The following is a 12,818-nucleotide window of genomic DNA, read 5'->3' as shown; positions in this document are numbered from 1 at the left end:
ATGTCAGCTTCAGGGGAATGCAGTCTCCTTTTGCTTGTGATCTTTTAGAAACACCCCTAGATTTTGTCCCTCATTCACTTCTTCTGGATGGCATTAGGAAGGTCACTTTAGAAAGCTGCAGTGATCCCCGTCTCATCAGTGGTTTTGGGGGCTTTTCTTATAAATGTTTTTTAGGATGGAGTCTGTAGGACACGATCTTAACAGAGCATAAGAGAGAACAGGATCTCTGGTGGGTTCAAGGGAGTAGGGTCCGTCTTGATTAAATTCTTTTCTATTCTACTTAGTGGTGTGGGTTTTTTTCAGCACAGATGATATAAAGTGTTTGAAAGGCGTTATTCCGAGAACCTATCAAGGTTAACAGCCCTGCCGACACATGGAGTACTGGGTAAATGCCTATGTGCTCGAGTCCTGAAAGCTGTAGATCTGTTGCTCCTTGTTGGAGTTGCGCAAATCCTGGAAATATCTGTATGTTCCAGTCACCAAGGTGGCTGAGCTGGCACAGTTTTCAGGGCCCCGCAGTAAGCGTGTGAGGCTGCAGAGGCAGCAGCTGGAGGGTGCTCTTGCCATAGGAAAGGCTGCCAGGCTCGAGGAACAAGGAACCCAGTTCAGGCTGAGCTCCAGAGTGAGTCAGTCAGTCCTCAGGGAAGTTTCATGTCATGGCTATCCTGACTCACCCTGGCCTGAGGTCTTGCATATCTCCTTCTTTGGTAGAGGGACAACAGCTGGAGTTTCTTTTTCTGCTATTGATTTATTAAAATACATTATTTTCTCAGTGCCCATTGCTGAGAATAACAACTTTTACTTTTAATCCTCTCTTAGCCTCTTGGGGGTCACCATTTGCAGTTACACATGGTTTTTGTTTTTCCAGAGAGCCAGTGTGCAGGAGCAGGAGCTGGATTTTACCTTCAAGTTATCCCCGGAGGAGTTGCTGCAGAAGGAAGCGAGCCTGTGGTTTCAGGAGCTGTGCCACAGGAGGATAGCTGAGCAGAAACCTGGTGTAATAGCACCACACTTTTGCTTTTGGCAAAAAAAAAAAAAAAGAAAAAATGGGAGCGAGTCACAATTGGAATGCGGTGTCATCTAGTTTGCTATGTCATTATCTAAACCCTACCACACCCCCACCTGCTCCTCAACCTTGACACATCCCACAGCCCCTGCATGGTGAAGTCCTTATTGCTGCTATGCTGGTGGAGCTAATAGTGAACAGCTGGTGGCCGTGGAGGTCTTGCTGCAGTTTTTACTGCCTTCCAGCAAGTGAGAGCTTGTCCTGGAAGGGGCTGCCCCTCCTCTGCGACAGATGCTGCCTCCATCTCAGCTTGTGGTTTTCTTTCTTTGTTCAAGCGTTGTTCTTTCAAGCGGAGCTCCAGGTAGGTGCAGTCCACATTTAATTCCCTCATTAAATGCTGTCATTCAATGTAAGTGAGAGCGTGTTACTATGGGGAGAGGCCGGGCTGGAGGCAGAAGGTTGGTCTCCACCTGTCAGGGAGCTGAGGCAGCACCTGTCTCCAGACCAGCTGTTGGCACCCATGCTCTCTAGCCTGAATTGTATGGGTACAAAAAAGCTCCATGGGATTTCTTTCCCCATTCAAATCCTTGGGCTTACTGTTGTGGGCCCGTGCTTCGTTGGAACTCATTTTAGGAGCAAATATTGGTCCCTGTAAGTGAAGCCCATTACCAATTTTGGAGTGTTTGGAGTTGATGCAGCCACAGGCAAAAGGCTATGTGACTGCTTGTGACAAGGGTTTACTGCCCTTCCTCAGTGGTTATCTCCTGCTTTCTGAGGATGCTGCTCACAACAAATCCAGTTGAGGGAAAAGCACAGCTTTTTCTCCTGCCCTATCCAGTGGTTCAGGCTGAAACACTGCTTTGCTGCTGGGAAAACCTCAAAATGCTAAAATACAGCAACACTGTAGACCCCAAAACCTAAATCTGCAATAGAGGCTGTGGCAGCTTTTTTATTCTTCACAGGGACAGGAACATGATCATTCTGAAGAACACTGGGAAGGCCTGACCAGAACAGCTCTCTGGCTGTTTTTTCAAGCAAAATTTTCAAGCAATTTTTTTCCTCGGTTTTTGCTTGGTACTATATTGCTTGGTGGGGGGTTGAGGTTTTCTTTTTTCTTTTTTTAATAACTCAGCCTGAGGTGGATTTCCAGGTGTGGAAAATTGTTTGGCTTTGTTGCTCCAAGAAAAGTCTAGGAAAAATAGGTGGGAGGAGAATCAGGACACTTTAATAACGATGTTTCTAGCTAATCCCCAATAACTAGTTCAGGTTTCAGGAGGAAAATATGGGTGCGTGGTTTCAGAAGAGATCATGAGATTTCAGGATAAATTACAAGATCAAGCCTCTTGATGATGAAATACTACTACTCTCTGGTCTTTTAAATTTCTTTGGCAGGCTGGGAAACAAATGGATTTAGTACTTACCCCTATTAAAAATGTCATTTTGAAGAATGATTTCAGTAATTGTTTTGCCTAACAAAGCAAATTATGAGATCTTCTCCAACATGGTTTTTTTTTTTAAGAATAACTAATGACAAGAAGATTTGAGCAGTTTAATAGATTTGAGTATCCTTTTGGCGTTAGATTTAATTGGTCATCCTGGTACTTTTTCTATAATGGAAATGGGATAATCCATATTAGTCACTTGGGTAGGACAATTATGGCTAAGGGAAAAGTATAAAAAGTAATTCACAATGCTGATATTGACTCCATGTTTACTGTTTTATTATGCTCACTTTAAATTCACAAATAGACAAATTATTTACAAAAGCCATTTACTCCAAAAGTAGGTGGTACCACATATTTTAAAACAGGAAGAATTTGTCATCACAATAGAAAAGACTTGATTTCAATACACAGAAGTCCATGATAGCTTATGTGTGGTCTAAATAACTGGGTATTACTGCTACTGTCACCTGCTTTATCATGATTATCAGCTAAGAAACACCCATCTCGTAGTTGCATGAAGTCAAGATTAGTAAAAACAGCACTGGAGGAGGTAATGCAGAATTCATCTCAAGTTCTTGTCTCATGTTTAATTAGACAATGAGCTACTTAATCAGTGGCTGGCTTGCTCAAGCCTGAAGACTGCTTCCATTGCTTGCAGAAGGACGGATCGAACATCTCAAGATCTCTATGCTACTTTGGCCTGACTTGCACTTTATTTTGAAGGTGTACACAGACTCAATAGGATATCTAGGCCTAGTTCAGCAGGGTAGATTTTTTTTCCCCACTAACAAGCTATTCTTTTATATAGGTCCCACTGAGAAACAAGTCGAAGCCCATGGAATTTCATCTAAACATAAGAAAACACTTTTTCACTGTGAGGGCTTTTGAACCCAGGCACAGGTGGTCCAGGGGGGCAGTGGAGTCTCCATCCCTGGGGTGAGTCAAAGCCCAACTGGACACAATCCTGGGGAACCTGTTCCAGTTGACCTTGCTTGAGCAGAGAGGTGGACTAGAAAATCTGGAGATGTTGTTCCCCACCTCTTTGATTTTGGGTTTGATTATGTGAAGAGCTTAGTGACTCAAGACTGCAGAAGCTGGCCATGGGGTGCCTGTAGGTGAGAGGAGGGAACAGGTCCCTTCAATATGTAGCCGTGCCATTTCGAAACACATAATGAACAGAGTAACACTCTACATAAAACTACAGAGTAGAATATTTTAAAATTATTCTTAAACAAGGTGTCACAGGAGGAGACCTGAGGTCTTCACTAGGCTGCGAAGCAGTATTTAGCTTTGTAGAGAATGTGCCTTTCATAAGAGCGTGCTATACATTGGACAATAGAAATCTAGTGGTCTGTAGACTTCAAGAAGCTTCATCAGGAGGGATAAACTGAGAGGATAAAGAATGAAATGAAGCAAGATGGGCTTTTTTTTTGACATCCTTCCTCTTATGAGCAGAAGGAAAAGGACACCAAATAGCTTAAAAGTATGAAATATAATCTCAAAGGGGTTAAGAGATTTCTTTTAAGAAGAAACAAAGAGGCATCATTGCTAGGATCAGCAATCAACTCTTCCATCATTGTATTATGCTTTAATGCATTCATAGACTATTTTGTTCACCTTAAATTTTAAACAACTCTAAAATGAGTGTCTACATCTCATATTTACAGGTGAGTGAACTGAAGCACAGCATCAGTGTGAGTTACGCGATTATACTGCAGTCCAGTGAAAAGAGTTCTGGTGGAAATGCATAGTAGGCTGCTTTTGAGGGCTCTCACCAATGGTGGGCATTACCACAGACAAGGGAAAAGTTTCTGAGAAGTCATTATTTCCTCTTTATCATTTCTCCAAAATAGGTGAGATTAGAACTGCAGAAGATTTATTTCAGTTTTATGCAGTCTACCTCCTCTGTGACAGGCATTGCATTTGTTCTCAGGTCTAAGTCTGTGCTAGATTTGCTCCCGTTATATGTTGATCTCCATCTGAGCAACATGATCTTCTTGAAATACTTCATGGTGTTATTTTTCACAGTTACAAAACACATGGTGTTTATCATGCTGTTACTCATAGCAATACACTCAACTATGTAAAAAGCAGTAAGGTAATGCTTCTCTTTCACAAAAATGGTGGGGAAAAAGTCACGGACAATTTGGAAGCCATAGAAAGGTGCCCAGCAGAGGACATAGGCAGTCAGGATGCACATCAGTACCATAACAGTTTTTCTTCTGCATCGAAGCCTCTTTCTAATCTGTTCTGTCTGAAATCCTGGTACGGTTTTAAACCAAAGCTCCCGAGAGATTCTGGCGTAACACAAGGTCATCGTAATCACAGGTGCAACAAATTCAATACCAAAGATGAAGAGGAAGTACGATTTGTAGTACATCTGCTGGTCAACTGGCCAAATTTGACCACAAAAAATTTTCTGCTGATTTTTCACTATAAATAACACTGTTTCAGTAGCAAAGTATGCAGATGGGATAGCTACAAGTATGGAGACAATCCAGACCAAGGCGATTAAGAAGGTTGCTGTTTGATAATTCATGCGTGGTTTCAGTGGATGAACAATGGCCAGATACCTAGAAGAGACAAACAAAATGAAGAAACTCTGAAAAAGTGGTTGAAGGTTTTATTAGGACAGTCAGTACTGGAAAATCTGAAAACCTGAACATATGTTAGAGTGTCTGAGGATGGCTTTAAGACCTCAGTCTTACACTCCTACCTATTAACAAGATCAAACTGGAAAAGTCACATGTCTGGGAGTTATGGAAAGACTGGAAAAGGAGAAACAGAGGGAATATTCGTATTACTGACAAATACATTTGCAGGATCTAGCACAATACACAGGTGATGTTGTATTCAGAATGTACCATGGTACAGCATCTAGAATTTCACATGTTCAACTGAGAGTTTGAAATATGCAGTAATATGCACCTAGTCAGGTGCAGGTAAAAAGGCAAACATCTCTAGGCAGAGAACTATTTTTTTTTTTTTACCAAGAGGTCAAATATATGTAACTTTAAATAATTGTCTTGCTTATTCCATCAGATGCAAAGAGCTGAAGTTGATACTAATGAATGGCTAAAGGTGAACATGCTTTCATGCCACCAATAAAGGACTGTGTGCCCGATAATTTCCAATTAATCTTAAATATGCTGTGTGAAGCAATATGCCAAACCATAAAACTGGAATTAGGCATTTGCATTCCTGATGACTGTAAAACTGCAAGGTGTACTGCAATGTTTCACAAAGAAATGTGGAGAAGTGGAAGTGCATTACTTGCAAGATCCATCAATTGCCATCGAGTCAGTTAAAAGGGGGCCAGGACCAGATAGCATTCACTCTGGTTTTTTGTTGTTTAGTTGGAATTCATGAGTGGTGATTATTTAAAAGTGACTATATATGTAAGAAGAGCTTACATTAGAGTACACTGTGCCAGAAAGATTAGGCTATTTCTTCTAAAAGGAGATTTTTGTTGGAGGCATTTCAGAGGTCCCAGTACAATTGTATTTAACAGAAAAGATTGTTTCAAAAAGTGGAATTTCTCATTCATTCAGAGGTTTTTCTATCTGTATATATTCTATACAGAGTGATAAAAAAACCACCCACAGGATATGTTCATTCTAAAATAAAATAGAAAGTCAGCGGTGCTTTTCATTAGCCAGTTCTTGGAAGCAGGTGAATTGTTCATCATTCTTAATAGCGCGGGCTAGATGTCAAGGGACAGCATAATTTCTCATCCTCATTGTGGAGGTGATAAATGAATATTTTTAGATCCAGTCAGTGGAAATAAGTTTGTGGGATAATGTATGTGTGCGCATTCATAAGCACGCATATCTGCTCAGCAGAACGTTTGGCTGGGTGTGATAAATCTCTATAAGAGAGTTAGGAGGGGCTTTTGTGATGGATTTGCTGATTGTCATTGCTTATCATGCTTGGGCTATTACTGTGGGGTGGGCCTGGAGCATGTGAATCTGCCTTGGAATATGTGCTCAAAAAGTGTAAACGTGCCAAGTACCCATGGCTGTTCAGTCCTGGTGACCCAGATAAAGCTAACCCCCACAAAATAATTACAGCATGGACGTTGGACCCTTAGCGTGAACTCTTGCTCTTCATATCCTCTCCTTTCACCCTGCATTACTTTTCTGGTGTAGATGTGGCCTTATAGATATTAAATGCTTATGTTTTATGTGTCATCCTGGAATCTGAAAGAGAGCCCTACGTGACAGAAATCCTCTGGGACAGGCTTAGCCTTTCTACACAGGTAAGCCCCTTTAATGATCCAAATATGGGAAGCCTTTTGTTAAAAGCCCATTCTTTTTAAAGACCAAAATCAATGACTCACATGATATAACCAATGTGGAATGGTTGATTATTAAATGAACAAAAGTTTCTCTCTGTTATGAAGTCAAAAGCTCACAAAAAAAGGGCAGGGAAACAAAAACAGTGTGTTCTTAAAACAAACTGCAGTGATTAATCATTTCCAGGTGTTTTTAAAGATGCCTGGGGAAGTACGCTAGAAATCTTCTGATTTCTTAGCAGGCATAAGGGCTTAATGACCCAAGTTACTTCATCAACCTAGGATGCACTAGAAGAACTTCCCAAGAATTTTTTCTTACTAATTGAAAAAAGATAAGTAAAAGAAAATAACGTTGCATACAACATAGTGTTTAGAAGCTTAACACTGAGCCTCAGCTGCTGTTAAAAGGTTATTTTGTTAGACATTTGTTAAGGACTTGTTCCATTGGAGCTGATAGTCCTTTCCTCCTCGTCAGGCAAAATATCTCTAACTTCCCCAAAGTCTTTCCACAGATTTCTGTTGACGTCAATAATAGCCGAATCATCTGCACATGAGCTGAAATCTATACAGGCATCAGTAGGGTTAGCTGTTCCTGAGCTGTCTTTTGGATCAGATACCAAAGATTACAATTGAGACAAATTTGGGAAGGAAAATAAAAAGGAAAGGGGTGTGAGAGCCATATAACATGTATATGCAGAGATTATACAGAGATGTATATTGTGTTTGCACAGCAAAGATGACTTGTGATGGCCTTTCTGTAAAAAGGTTTCTCTGCAGGTCTCTGGCTTTCTGTGAGTCATGTCAGGCTTATGTCAGAATGAAGCTATTCGTAAGTGCCTGGTTCTGTCAGAATCTGTGGTGCACAAGGCTAAGAGAACAAGAGTCATAGAAAGATGATAATTAAATGATATTGTTAACATTCCTGTAATAAAAGGCAGGCATAGAAATATCTCAGGACTGCATTATAAAGCAGGTAGTATAGCAGAAGGCTATCAATATGCTCTCCTTACCCCATTATGAAGGCCATAGGAACATCTCTGCTGGACTGGGTTGATTTAGCATTTTATCATTTCCTGAACAGTGCCATAAATACGAGTGCCATAAAAGACACGTGGATCTTTCCTGGCTTGACACTGTGCAGCCCTCAGAGAGGTGCATAAAGAGACAGGAGAGTGTAGAGGAGGAGAATAATTTAACAGAGAGGCGAGTGCTAGCCACACTCACCAAGCATCCATTTCTGGGTTGGAATATCCAGCTAAGACCTTGGTACTATCAAATGGTTAATATAATGATTCTTGGTTTTTCTCAGTGAGGCAGGACAGAGAATAAGAACTGTAGTTTCTAGGCTAAACAGAAATCTTATCTTTTACTCTCTCTTACACTGAAACAAAACCTGTGAAAAATACCTTAGAGGGAGAAAGAAATATCCTGTGACTCTGTTAAGAAACTCACTTGTCAATTCTGGATCACCAGTCAACTATTTCTCTCACTGAAGAGTACTTACTTCACTGTTTACAGAAAAGGTTAGACTCGGAGAAGCTGTGTAAGCCAGTAGTAAAGATTCCTTAGAGATGTATGGTTTGAATCAAGTTATATAGTGCTGATGAACACACTAATCTGGGTGTTTCTGATTTGTCTCTCTCTTTCTCCTCTTTCCCTTATTTCATAATTCATTTCTTCCCCTACACTTGAAATGGGCATATTTTTATGAGGAAAATAAATTGTTTTAATAAATCAACATTCATTTTACCTGAAAAGTTCAATCAAGGAATTTCCACTGAGTTTTCTCCAGGGTAACATCATGACCTCATGTGATTAAGTTTTTATGAAACAAGATATCCAGATCTGAATAGTACCTACCTGGACACCAGCAAATCTTGCAGACAGTTGATCATGTTATAAACCTAGAAATAGAGCCAGCCAGCCTCAGATGCTCTGGCCATCTCCTGCAGTCATACCACTCCACTTACCTGTCGACAGCTATAGCCAGGAGAGCATTGGTAGAAACATAGAGGGATACAGTTCGTAGATAGTTGACTGAGGCACAGAGAATGTGGCCATGCTCCCAGGACAGCTGCCGTACCACATAGTAGTCCATCTCAAAGGGGCAGCACACGATGGCCACGATAAAGTCTGAGATGGCCAAATTGGCGATCAGCAGATTGGTGATGTTTCGCAACTTCTTGTAGCGGGCAAGAGCAGCAATGAAAATGAAGTTGCCGATGCCACAAACCAGCATGATGGCAACTAAAGCCACCCCGATTACAATCTTGGCTGCGAAGAAGGTGCGAGTTTTGGTCATGTCATCTTCGCTGTCCAGTGGCAGATCATAATCACTGTAACTGAAATTGAAAGGGAAGGAGAAGTTTCGCAAGGAGGTTAAATCCCCATCGTGGAGATTGTAGATTGCAGCAAAGTTGAGGTTGGTGGTAGCATTTGGGTTATGTTCAGCTTGCTCCATGGCCATTCTATCTTCTTTTGACACGTGAGGCTTGGCTAGCCCTTGGTTTTGTGTTAGAGTTACCCGGAGTGGCAGGGCATGGTGGTGGCAGGCGAAAGACCTCGTCCAAAGTTTCCTTCTGAACAGTGAGTCACCTTGTCCTTGTCCCCATGAGATTATAGAGCAGCAGCATCATTTATCTCCTTCTGTGGAAACGAAAAGAGGAAAACATTTCCTGAGAGGAAATTACTGCAAAAATACTGCGCTTGAGGGAAAGCAACAACCACCTTATTGCCCAACAGCTATATTGCTCTCTGTGCCTGGTGCAAAGAAATACTCTGCAAAAGGATGCTTCTGTTGTCATAAAATCCCTTGAGTTGCATAACCTACTGGTTGTTACACCCAGCAGTTTTATTTACCAACGATGAAATTTTGTTTTCAGCACAGTGAAATGACAGTATAGGAGGAGTGTAAAATTCACTTTAAACCTCCACCAGCTTTCAAGCCCACAATGCTGTCATCCCTCTGCAAGGTAAAAAAAAAACCCTAAAATGAGATGACACGTCAATTTGCTGAAAAGTATCTGATATTCCTTTTGGATAAAGTTTCTGCCTTACACTGGATGTCTCAGTCAGTGATGTGGTAGCCGAGAATGAAAAGACAACCGATGTTCTGACTTCTAAATACATTTCTTAATTAAGTAAGTGTTGCCAAGACCCAGGAAAACAGCGAAGCCAGCACTTTCCTTTTTGGCAGCCATTAATTGAGTAGGGGTACTATATTTTCAGCCAGCATAATGCATTTTTGCTTCTCTCAAACCAGTGGAGTTCTGCCAATTTGCATAGACAACATTTTGTCCTGTGAAGCAGCTTGTAAGGCTTTACTGTAAAGCTAAATCTGCTGTTCACAAGGAGAGTGCCTCCACAGTCTCTTGGGGTGAGAGGGAACGTCTTTCTTAAACAAGATGAATTCTTGAAGACAAGGAGGAGCAGGCTCCCCTCTTTGTATTGCTGTTTATACCAAATGTTAAAAATCAATTTATCTTCCATACTAAGGAAAAAAAATCTAATCTACTCCCTAATTTTGTCTCTACTCTGTATCAAAATGCTGAGAGGGCTACCTTCTTGCATCTTCCCATGTCACATCTGGGAATCCTCCCAGCTGTCAGGACAGTCGCACCCTATCCCAGAAGAGAATCAGTGGGCATTACTGCTTTTTTTGGAATTGGGGCAGTAGGTCTTCAGGGTATTAAATGCTATTGAACCATGTCCATTATGGCTACAAAGGAAAATCTGCGTAGTGGAGCTGTTGTACTCCTTCCTTCCCTGGAACCACCCTCAGTCTCTGATGTACGAAGGCTTAATATATTTGTGAGAGAGACTCTCTTGTGCAACTTGTCTCCACATTGCTTTTCAGGCTGAGAGTTGCAGAGCTACAGAGTAAGAGGAAGACAAAGCCCGAAACTAAATAACACTTCATACAAGTGACTGCTTTACAAGACATCCCCGCAGTTGCCTGGAAATGAGAACATTCATTCAAGAGAAGTACTAAATAAATACTTGGATGCAAAATCTGTATATTGGTCAAAGCAAGGAGCAGTATGTTTCAAACAGGTTTCCCTGCAGAATACCAAGAGAGGAAGCTTTACAATAGAAAAAGACAACCCAACAATCCACAAACTGACATAACAGCATCAGCTAACTGTACCTGTAGTTGCTTCCATCTTCTTGGAGGTCACAGGCAACCTGGGTATAGCCTCTAGGTTTCTCCTCTACAGATATTCTGATGTCACTGGAGCAGAGAAAGGATCACTGAAAGCAGCCAGAGGACTTTGCTGAATGATCATTTCTCTCCCAAGCAGGTTTGCCCTGCAGCTCAGGGGAGGATGGCTCTGCTGTCTCTGTGCATGCATCTAAAGCCCTTTCTCAGTGGGAGGCACCTTGAAGCTGTCCATGCATTTCTGATTTTAAAGAGGCAGTGCAATACGGAGACAATAGAGCTCAGGTCTTTTCTTTTTTTCTCTCCTGCTTTAAATTCCCTGAACACATTGAACTGACGGAGCAGCTTTGTTACCACATCTGAGAATGGAAGGTGTAAAACCATGGTCTGCACTTGCTGTTTGAGTTTTGCCCGTGCTGGGCTGCAACTACCTACAGCTAATGTGACACAGAAGCAAAATACAAACCTCACAGTGGAGAGGAGGGGGAGGAAGGAGGGGGAGGAAGGAGGGTGAACTACTTCCCTAGGGTCCTTTTTCCGTGCATCTCTCCCTGCTATTGTCTTTGGGTCTGCAACTGTGGCAGCTCCTGCAGGAGAGTCAAACGTTAAATAGTAAATCAGAGAAGCCCTGACAGCTTTCCTTGCCCTCTCAGGGAATTACTCAGAGCAGAAAGGTGGCAGTGAATCCGCAAGTACTTGGCGTCCTTCGCTAATGCTGCCTTCTCCTTGATCTGAACTGCTTACAGTCCCAGGAGCAGTTCTCTTGCTTCCCAGTTCTCCAGAAGGAAACACACTAAAAATCCCCTGTCCTCTTCCTCACCTCTGGGCTTATTCACATTAGCTGATATTTTGCAAGATGCATAGTTGGGACACTGCATAGTCCTTAGCTGAGGAGACCACAGGAGGGTGTAGAAGGTCATGAAGAGGATAAAAAGTCTGCAGAAAACCGAAAATGTATGGCCTACAGCACACACTTACAAGACTCAGCTTTCATGAGCTCACATCTCTAGAAGGAGATAAGGAAAGAAATGTGTTAATGTGAAATATGTCTGGTGTAAAAGAGACTCTAATGTGATATTTCTTCCAGAAAACCTTGTGAAATCCAGAGAGTCCCCACTATCTGGAGCCAGCAGACAGCATTAAGAATTTCACAGCAAATACTTCACTTGGCTTTATTTTTAACAGTCAGTGTAATACATTAAAAGCCCTTCATTAAGGAATTTTTAATGTCCTGGAAGTGTGCAACCAAATGAAAAACAAGGAAATCAGACACAATCCACTGTTGAATTCTGTCACAGAAGAGTAAATATAGTAAGTTACAGAGAGAGGCAAAGTGAAGTCACAGTGTACATTGGAATCATATCTAAAAGATCCCTAAAGTGGGTCACATAAACCTTAAATGTCTCTTCAGGAAAGCTAGTACACTAAAGGGAGCCCTTGCAAGCTTTACATTAAGAACATGCATGATCTCTTTAAGACTTTATTCAGCCATCTCACATTAATTTATCTTGTGAGTTAATCAAGCGACACGATATCCAAATATTTACATTCCTTTAGGCCAGAACCTCAGCTGCTGCAGAACAGTCTGTCCTCATCGACCCAAGGCAAGTTGGCATCGGAGCCCTGATAAATACAGCCCCTCTAAATCTGCAGTTCATGGTCCGGACATAGCTTCTGTACAGCAGTTGCTCATCCACCGTGCTCCAAGTTACTGTGTTATATGTGTCAAGCTGTTCCTCAGAAAATACTAGTAATATTGTGAAATGATGTGATCTGCATGTGCTGTGCATGGCAGTGCTTTGTAATTGTTGAATAGAAATTGTTGAACAATGAAATCACTGGTCCTGAGAGCTACCCTCACAGCCAAATGGACAGAGTGAAAATTAAAAGGTGCATCTAGAACCAAAATGGGCT

General features: G+C 41.6%; 1 protein-coding gene across 1 annotated transcript; it reads right to left on the bottom strand.

Moving 5' to 3' along the window:
* Positions 1-2,739: 2,739 nt before the first annotated feature.
* Positions 2,740-11,084, bottom strand: PROKR1 (prokineticin receptor 1). The gene is made up of 3 exons (XM_054062770.1): positions 10,893-11,084; positions 8,716-9,391; positions 2,740-5,024 (listed from the first exon to the last, which is right to left on the bottom strand). Exons 2-3 carry the CDS (start codon positions 9,210-9,212, stop codon positions 4,328-4,330), a joined length of 1,194 nt encoding a protein of 397 aa, XP_053918745.1. The 5' UTR covers positions 9,213-9,391; positions 10,893-11,084; the 3' UTR covers positions 2,740-4,327.
* Positions 11,085-12,818: the final 1,734 nt, after the last annotated feature.

The sequence above is a fragment of the Cuculus canorus genome, chromosome 3, assembly GCF_017976375.1.
Source record: "Cuculus canorus isolate bCucCan1 chromosome 3, bCucCan1.pri, whole genome shotgun sequence".
NCBI lineage: Eukaryota > Metazoa > Chordata > Aves > Cuculiformes > Cuculidae > Cuculus > Cuculus canorus.
Note: the sequence above shows the minus strand (reverse complement) of the source record. Positions and strands in the feature narration are given on the sequence as shown.

Coding starts and splice junctions, on each gene's coding strand:
- PROKR1 (XM_054062770.1), bottom strand. CDS start 9,212: ATGGCCATGGAGCAAGCTGAACATAACCCAAATGCTACCACCAACCTC. Junction 5,025..8,715: donor CTGGCTATAGCTGTCGACAG/GTAAGTGGAGTG, acceptor TGTCTCTTCTAG/GTATCTGGCCATTGTTCATC.